The sequence below is a fragment of the Prunus dulcis genome, chromosome 3 (assembly GCF_902201215.1).
Source record: "Prunus dulcis chromosome 3, ALMONDv2, whole genome shotgun sequence".
Classification (NCBI taxonomy): Eukaryota; Viridiplantae; Streptophyta; class Magnoliopsida; order Rosales; family Rosaceae; genus Prunus; species Prunus dulcis.
The window spans coordinates 14,619,074-14,628,223 of NC_047652.1; the positions used below are offsets into that span (position 1 = coordinate 14,619,074).

General features: G+C 37.9%; 1 protein-coding gene and 1 pseudogene across 1 annotated transcript; one reads left to right on the forward strand and one right to left on the reverse strand.

Annotated features, from left to right (window-relative positions):
* Nucleotides 1–1,400: 1,400 nt before the first annotated feature.
* LOC117622358 (lanC-like protein GCL2) lies at nt 1,401–3,684 on the forward strand. Its single transcript, XM_034353012.1, has 3 exons — nt 1,401–2,280; nt 2,443–2,754; nt 3,250–3,684. Exons 1-3 carry the CDS (start codon nt 1,696–1,698, stop codon nt 3,586–3,588), a joined length of 1,236 nt encoding a protein of 411 aa, XP_034208903.1. The 5' UTR covers nt 1,401–1,695; the 3' UTR covers nt 3,589–3,684.
* A 1,514-nt stretch (nt 3,685–5,198) lies between these two features.
* LOC117622359 lies at nt 5,199–8,936 on the reverse strand (annotated as a pseudogene).
* Nucleotides 8,937–9,150: the final 214 nt, after the last annotated feature.

Sequence of the window (9,150 nt, forward strand, 5' to 3'; positions counted from 1 at the left end):
TGAGCACGAAATTGCTAGGTTTTGGGAGTAAGAGAGGAAGCTTGCTCTCTGGTTGTGGATGATGTTTGTTGGGTAGAAGAAGCTCCCTTTTATAGGCACTTAGAAACCTAATTCTATCAATCCTCCATTCCCACTTTTCCTTTGCTTCTTTCCATTCACTCATTTTTGGTGAAATTTCTTTAACCAAAGCAGATGGGGCACAGGCTCTTTGAGGTTCCAAGGTTTTTGTGAGGCTGGACCTTCCCACGGGGATGAGGCGCCAACTGCTTTTCTTCTTGGTTTCCCTATTAGAGCTCGCAGAGGAAAGAAGAATGGATAGAGCTTTTGCCTAATGGGTATTCCTCCTACATGTACGAATTCCCTTTGGTTTTGCGATGGCTTCATGTTGGGTTTGTCTTTGGCCATGTGCTGGAGTCTCCCAGCTTTCTGAGCGTACAAACATCTCCTGGTTTTCTATCGTGGTTTCATTTCAAACCGTGTGCTGGAGATTTTTGGATATTTTCTAAACCACTTGGGCTATTTGGGCCTTCCTAAGGTGACGGGTCAGTGTATTAAGGGAATGGGAATGGGCCAACCTCCTAAGTGATGGACCATTTTTATTGAAATGATGAGCTAATTTTTCCTAAAGTACTGGGTTATTTCTCTCTTTTATGCTTACTCATATATTTGGGCTCAAGAAATGGGCTTGAGTTTTGGGGCTCCTAAGTAGCCCAAAACTTCCATTTCTCGGCTCATCAATGAGCCTCATGAAAGCTCGTTACCATCCACACCACAACCCACTCAAGCAAGCCTCAGTCATTTGCGTGGTTTGGGCCTACTTAAGCTTGTAGCATGGCTAGGTGTAATAATAATGATTTTTTGCTTGGCATTGCATGTCGCTTGGCGTGCTTGAATTTCGTATCCTTTAAAAAGGGATATGATGCTTGACGGGATAATTAGCATGAGCTTGTAGAGTCAGTGCCTTTTATATGCTTATTTCAATTCTTAGCATGACGGATTGCATATTTATTTGGCATGGCACGTGGTCGTGGCTCGTGCAAGCATGTATGATGAACTTTCTCATGCCCAAATCGTGTTTCTTCTCGATAAAGTATTGCATTGGACAGAGAATCTATTTGGGCCCAACCCTGGATTTTTTGGGCCTCAACATCGTTCAGTTATTAATAATATCGCGAAAATTTCAACGCCGATAATATCCTTCAATTATCATAAATATTTGGTCAATATATCGTGATAATATCGACAATATTGTGATAGAAAAATAATAAAAAGGCTTATGCAAGCGCATCAGGGGATTTGAATCCCTGCCACTTTCATCCTTCCTCAACACACCTTATCCACTACAATAATGATGCAAAGAATCTGAGAACCAATTCTCAAATAATTTTGCTCCATACACCTTATCCAAAACCCTCGTTATTTTAGACCTTAGTTATAATGTAGAAGTTGATTTCGGGTTGATTTCGGGTCAGTACTTTTTATTTGTTTATTGTTTTCAAACTGCAAAAGGCTTCCAACATTTGCGACGCTGAGTGGCCCTTTCGACGTGTAACGAGCACAGCTGCTTGAGCTTTTTGTTTTGGGGGTGTCAGAAGCTTCTTGAGCTTGTTCAAGTAACTGTTTATACTACTTCACCATTCCCCTTCTGTCCTTAAGTCCCAAAAGCAACCCACAAGCTCATCAGTCCAGTCGATAATGGCGGACCGGTTCTTCCCAAATATAATGCCAGATTTCGTAGCCGAAACTCCAACTTTACCAACCCAAGAAGCAGAACCCGAAATTGGGTCTGGCTCACTCATGAAACTCCTCTACATGGTTTACCCATCTCTCTCCGAGCGCTTCAAGCGCACAGCTTTGGACCTCAAAGAAACCATACTCACAGAGACATGGGGAGCCACTGGTCAACACGTCCATGACTTCACTCTCTACTCTGGGGCTCTGGGCACTGCCCTTTTGCTCTTCAAATCTTACCAAGTCACCAGCAACACGAATGATCTGAGTCTTTGTTCTCAGATTATCAAGGCCTGTGACTCTGCTTCTCTTGGTTCAAGGGATGTGACATTCATATGTGGCAGAGCTGGTGTTTGTGCTCTTGGGGCTGTTGCAGCAAAGCACCTCGGTGACTCTGCTTCTCTTGATTATTATTTAGCCCAGTTTAGGGAGATTAAGCTGTCAAGAAATCTCCCTGATGAATTGTTGTATGGGAAAGTTGGGTTTTTGTGGGCTTGCTTGTTTTTGAACAAACATCTTGGTGAGGGTACAATTTCTTCAGCATACATGGTAAGGCTGGTTTTGATTGTATTAATTTGGGTTTCATTTTTAAGGGGTGGTTAGATTTTCATCCTTGGAAAAATATTATTTTGGATAACATAGATTGAATTTTGATTTTAGTCCTTTTGATTAGGTTAATGTTTGGCATGTACTTTGGTTTGTATAATGTAGAGAGCAGTTGTGGATGAAATTATCAAGAACGGCCGAGCATTGGGCAAGAGAGGAAGATGCCCCTTGATGTTTGAATGGTATGGGGAGAAGTATTGGGGAGCTGCACATGGATTGGCAGGGATTATGGATGTTTTGATGGACATGGAATTGAAGCCAGATGAGGTTGAAGATGTCAAGGGTACTCTCATGATCGATAATCGCTTTCCTAGTGGTAACTACCCTGCTAGTGAAGAAGATAAAAACAGAGATGTTCTTGTTCACTGGTGTCATGGAGCTCCTGGAATTGCCCTCACTCTTGCAAAAGCTGCAAAGGTATGAATTTTGATGTTTACAGTTTCACTAGACACCGATTTTATTTGTCTGAAGAAAGCCGTTGATATTTTTGGACAGATGAGTACAAAGTTCAACATTCATTGACTAATTACAATTTACAACACATCAAATAGTTTAATGCATTTGACTTGAAAATAAATTATGTGCTTTTTCTGTTCAAACGATTACGAGATTCTCGAGTAATACTGGTTCTTCAGTAGACTCCAGTACAGTGTTGGACTCATTGGCTTGTAATATTTAGGCAAATTCATTTACTAGCCATTTATCGAACATAATTAAGGAATTCTACAATCTTGAACACAATTCATTACTTACTGAACTACAACTGAAGTTGTTTCCCACAGATAGTTACGTCTCCTCAAGATGTCATGCGGAAGTGGTTTTAATTATCTAATTCTTTATATTATTCACTGTTAACTTGCATTTTCTTTCCTTTATGAGTTTTTCTACTGATAAAGATATGGTAAACCCCAGGTTTTTGGAGATAAAGAATTTATGGAAGCGGCTGTTGATGCAGCAGAGGTGGTGTGGAAACGCGGACTGCTAAAGCGAGTTGGCATTTGCCATGGCATTAGTGGGAATGCATATGTGTTCCTTTCGCTCTACCAACTGACAGGAAATCTAGGGTTCTTATACAGAGCCAAAGCTTTTGCGTGTTTTCTAGTTGATAGAGCTCACAAGCTTATATCGGAGGGAGAGCTCCATAGAGGTGATAGCCCTTACTCCTTGTTTGAAGGGGTTGGCGGTATGGCTTATCTTCTTTTGGACATGATTGAACCTTCTGGGGCAAAGTTTCCTGCTTACGAACAGTAAACTGTGTTTGTAAGAGCAAAGGGGAAGCCTCCTCGTGTAAAATTACCGTCACTCGTTGTAATTTATAATGAGTATATATGACAACTTTTCTGACCAGGTACCAGAAAATATACATCTTTATTTAGTTAAAACTGCAGTAATCTCTCTATTATCTGAATTTAAGTTTCACCAGTAGCAGCTAAAACTTTGTTTTGGAGAATATTTAATCTGCTGAAACTTCCCCTTGATCGGTTGGGGGCTGTTTTAATAACTTTCCCCCAATGCAAATGAAGCCACGCATTATTATGCACCCTTCTCTTGTTCTTTATTCTTTAAGTTTCGTGTTTTGAATGGCCTTCTCTGCTGCCTAATTTTTAATATGATAACCTATGGGTTTATGCATCCTAGAGAAACCAAATGCCAGATACAGGAAATCAAAGTCCTCTATTACTTATATTGCAGCCAAGTTGAAGGTCTCAGAATTCTAACCAACTTGTACTCAAGATGCATTTATTTTGAACCCATGTAATGTGCTTGCATTGGAACAGATCAGTTACATTCTTTTCTTTTCACTTTTTAGGCACACGATTTCATGTTCTGGTGTAAACCAATGTATATACATGCATCCATACTATTTAATTGTCTTGTATTGTGAAGAAGAAAGGACCATGAATCTCATACCATATCTATTGGAATCACCTTTTCCCCTCCAAACATTTAGAGTCTGTTAGGCCAAGTAGATAAGAAAATTAGAAACATGTGAAAAAAAATTTGCTCTTGGGACCTCCAGGATCATGCAAAGCCACAATGCTTTTGGCTCTTGTGGAAAACCTGTCAGCAATAAAGGTTAGTAGCTTGTGGGTGGTGCAATATTGTTCACAAGTATATGATGTGCATAGATATTCCTGTCGTGAAATCCTTTTTTCGTTGTTTATTTTAACTTCAAATTTGCAATTCTACATAGTGGATTAGACTAGGTACTGCAGGAAATAGATAAGATGTACAGTCCTTGGAGCCTTTTAATAATGACCTATAGTCGCTATAATGCATCATGTGGGTTACTTTGTAGTTGCAGTCTAGTATGGCATAACAGGGAAATAAGTCACTGCTTCCACAGATGAATTTTCTATCATAGTGTTAGGCAAAGAGTACATTTTAATTTTCCTCTTTGATCTTATTTTGCCACCTCAGGACTAAAAGATCATTCGATTCGCACCAGGCACTGTGTTTGTCAAGGAAATCTTCTGGTCTGGAAATGTGTTCCAGCATGAAATGTGTTTTTTTTTTCTGGAATGGAAGTAGTATCAAGACTGGACACAAACTTCTTCATTGATTCATTCTTTTTGTAGTAATCCTCTGGGTATTTTATAGCATGATGGAGTGGAAGTCAATCAATCAAACAAAAGTACGTAGTAGGATGGACTGTGAACTAAATGTGTGAACCAGGATTGTGTCAGATGCATGCTAAATTTTCTCTTTCGGCAAGGACATGCTGCCTATTTTAAATGTGTTGCACTGGTAAGTCAGCTCATTATTTTGCTCTATTTTTGGATGCTAGCAATTAAAGTTTTTCTTAGTTTTACTTTTAAACTCATATAGGTTGGCTACATGTACATTATTGTCACACGTGATTTAAAATGAACTGATTATAAGCAGGGTATCAGAAAACAAAAATATAGGTAGAGAATCCTTATTTGGACCTCATATGTCCACCATAAGCAGTTGAATAGTGGACATTGAAGGTCATAAATACATTTCCAGATTGAGAAGCCAACACAATAGGGGCACGAATTTCTTTATTCCCCAATATGTAATGTAAGGCCCAGCCTTTTTTGCGTATGCCATATACGGTATATTATTTCCTCTCCTATATTATATTGTCCTTAGCCACACTGAGAGTATTTATGTTAGATACCATGTTTGTCAAGGAAACTGAGAATTAGCTGATTGACTTGATCCGGCAATTGCTCGTGCACAAAGTGGTTTCCTTCAGCGATGAATGTAATGTCCAAATCGGGCACAAAATGCTTCATTGCTGTTCCATTCCGTATGTAGTCCTCCATCCCCCGAAATTTTAAGAAGTAGTCCTTCTCACCCATGATAAGCAGTGACGGAGATGAGATTTTTGGATCAGTTGAACCGTAATCGAGTGCTGAAGTTCTGCATCAATGGAAGGGAACTGTCATTAAATTACATTTTGGGAGATGTTTTATTTTAAATGGTATTTGGTTATATGGTTTTTTCAATGTTGCAAGGAGAATAAGAATAATATGGCAGACTAGGACACTATGAATTCCCCACTTCACAATCTTACCTTAGCAAACACTCTATATTTCCTTGTGCTGTATTTATTTATTTTATTTTTGGGAACCAGGGCAGGCAAGTCGGAGCTGTTGGAAAAAATAAGTCATGTCCTGGAAGAACAGAATGCAAAAGTTATCTTTCTTGTTACCTACCTGTATGGAACTTGCAATGGAAAACGGAATCCAGATTTCTCATATAAAGATGAATAGACTGCAAGATCTTCCTCGGAGAACCATGGTGGTAGAGGAGTTGCAGGGTCAAACAAGTCCATGATTTCTTGATCAGCAGCAGCTACTGGGACCTCACTTCTGGAGAAGAGAATGTAGATGTTCCTTATCACAGTATTAACATCAAAGCGGCCAAAATCTGCTTCTGCTCTCCCTGGTTCCTGGAATTAGGTAAGAATAACAGTATCATTGATACAGAGTTAAACCTTGTGATGATTGGAACAGGTCGAATGAAAATTTTTGTTGACAAAATGAAGATCTTAATAAAATGAATATACCTGCCACCTTGTTATGTAGAAGCCATTGGGGAATAGATGATTTTGGACACCAGAGAGAGCTAGTTGAATGAAAGGAATACCTAGTGTTATGATGCCCGATACCCGCTCTGGGTGGAGAGCAGGTACTAGGTATGCAGGCGGACTCCGATTCCTTCCCAACAAGAAAAGTCTGGTTTCCGTATTAAAAAATTATAACTGTTTAGTCTATAAGCATAAAACGAAGTACAAAGTTTATATATATGGGGACAAATATATCTCTATTACTTCTCATGTCTGGATGTATTGGTGGTCTTAAGCTTAGGACCCCTCGTCCATGTATCAACCGGGTCAATATAGTGGAATTTTGTCGCCTAGCTTGATTGGAAACCCGAATTTTGGTGTTCTTTTTGTAATTTTTATTCCAATGGCAGAGTTAATTGTTTTAACGTGTAGAATCATTGTTTCAGAAATGTACAGGGTTTAGCTCTCCGCCCAAAACTTTGAGAGCTAAACATTAAGCGCCAACTGATAAACAGGTACCACCTGCCCGCAGTGCCGTACCTGAGATTTTGAAGGCCCTGTGCGAAACTTAAATTGGGACCTCACATAATCAAATACGTAAATACTATAAAAATTTGCCATAACTTAATGTCATAAACAATTTTTTTTATAACTAAAATTCACCATCAATAAATATGTAATGACAATCAGAAATCAAATTCATAAAAATTTAAATGTTTCCATTTGATAAAGTTAAATGTTTGGTACAAAAATAAGCTCCTTGTGCCCCATATAAGGTCCCTTGCTGCCTCCAATAAGCAATCTGTGTTTAATAGAAAAAAAAAAAATGGCAATCACAAATTAAAGAGTAGTTGCACACAAATGTCATTAACAAATTAGATTATATTGCATTAAACACAAAAGCAACAACAAAAACATACCTGATTATCCAAAAATCATTCACATTGTATTTGCTGTCTTATTTGAAGAATTAAAATTATTACCAGAGCTTTTACCCCAGAAGAAAAAAAAAAACACAGCTAGTACAATACTAATGTCTGAAAATTGATCTTCTTGAATTTTTAGAAGAGAAATCATCAATCAAATGTTCATAATCAAGTTTTTCAAGAAGTTCACTTTCAATTGAAATCAAAGCTAGTCCGTTTAATCTTTCTTACCACATAGTTGATCGCAAGTATGATTTTAACAATCTTAATCTATCAAGAGCTCCTCTTTGAGATTGAGTCAATTCCTCAATTTTTCTTTTTCTAAGCCGTTTTGTATATCTAGAAACGTATTTTCTAGTAGGTGTCATGTTTAGATTACAAAGAAAAATTCCAAAACCATATAACCTGGAAGAAAACCCCAGCAAGCAATAGATAAATATTTCTACAAACTATATTCTCATATAATCAATCATCAACATGATAATAATTTAATAAAATAAGTCATGTAATATATAGAATAGATTGAAATTTAGATACATACCTGAATTTGAATTGAGATTTGAATCTGACTATTTGATTTTGAGTGGTCTTTATGAATTTAGGAATTAGGGTTTTCTCTTTTTGGTGTTCAAATTCCTGAAAATTGAAAGAATAACAGAAATTGTCAAAGGATTGAAAAAAGAACCAAAGAGAAATTGATGAACAATGATGATTACTTACCAGAAAATCAGAGTTTAAGAAAAAGAAGAAGCCATGAAGTTTTTTTCGTTTTGTTTTGAATGAAGAAAGTACTTTTTTGGGAGTAGAAAACCTTTTTTATTTTATTTTTAAGAACGTTTGGTGGATATATGTACGCCTCCTTTGGTCAAATTTTATAATTATGTAAAGTTTGAATGCAAAAATAATATAAAAAAAGGCCAGTAGATTGACCTCAGTGAGTATCGAACTCTGGCACTTTTGGCAAATAAATTTGCGCTCCTACCAACTACCCTAAACACACTGTTGTGCAAATATTCAGACGATGTACTATATATACAATTCATATAATATTAATATATATATATATATATATAATATAAAGAAAATTTTTTTTTGGGGCCCTTAAGAATCGGGGGGCTCTGTGCGGTGGCGCCACTTGCACCACCCCAGGGCCGCCCCTGCCTGCCCGCAGATGGGGGAAAAAAGTAGCAGCAAAATCAAGTGCCTGGAGGAAAGAATGGATCTACCTTGTTAATCCCCAAAGAATCCAAAAGGGCAACAACATCATCAGCGAGGTCTTTGAAGGTTCCCTTTTCGGGTTCAGCTGGCTGCTCCGAAAGTCCATAGCCCCTGAAATCAATGGCTATTGTTCTGTACCCTTTGTTTGCCACAGCAAGCATTTGATGCCTCCATGTGTACCATATTTCTGGAAACCCATGCAAGAAAAGCACCACTTTCGGACCTGCACAAATAGCAACTACTGTAAGGGCAAGAAGGGAAACAAAAAATTGAAGAAAACAGTCGTTATCTGGTGGTTATCAGAATTGGATCTTACCGTGTCCAATTTCCGTTACATGAAGCTTTAGTCCTCTTACTTCCACATTTCTGTGTTGTATCTGTTCCATAAGAGCAAGAAAGAGAGACTCTTGAGTGAGAAGAAAATTAAATAACAGAGGATGGCAGACTGAATAAGTAAATAGATAATGTCAAGAAATCAAGCGTTTGTTTCTTGTCATTGTTGTCAAGCATTTATTTTAATTGCCGCCTTTCATTGTTTTAAGCATATGTCAATACATAGAGGCTTGCGTATGTCTAACAAAACCATGTACAACTTTGAGGATTGTGAAATATTTAAGGGTTTGCAATGAC

Excerpts from the sequence above, each read along its gene's own strand:
- LOC117622358 (XM_034353012.1), top strand. The coding sequence starts at position 1,696 with ATGGCGGACCGGTTCTTCCCAAATATAATGCCAGATTTCGTAGCCGAA. Across the intron at positions 2,281-2,442 it reads CAATTTCTTCAGCATACATG|AGAGCAGTTGTGGATGAAAT; the intron begins GTAAGGCTGGTT and ends TGTATAATGTAG. Across the intron at positions 2,755-3,249 it reads CTCTTGCAAAAGCTGCAAAG|GTTTTTGGAGATAAAGAATT; the intron begins GTATGAATTTTG and ends GGTAAACCCCAG.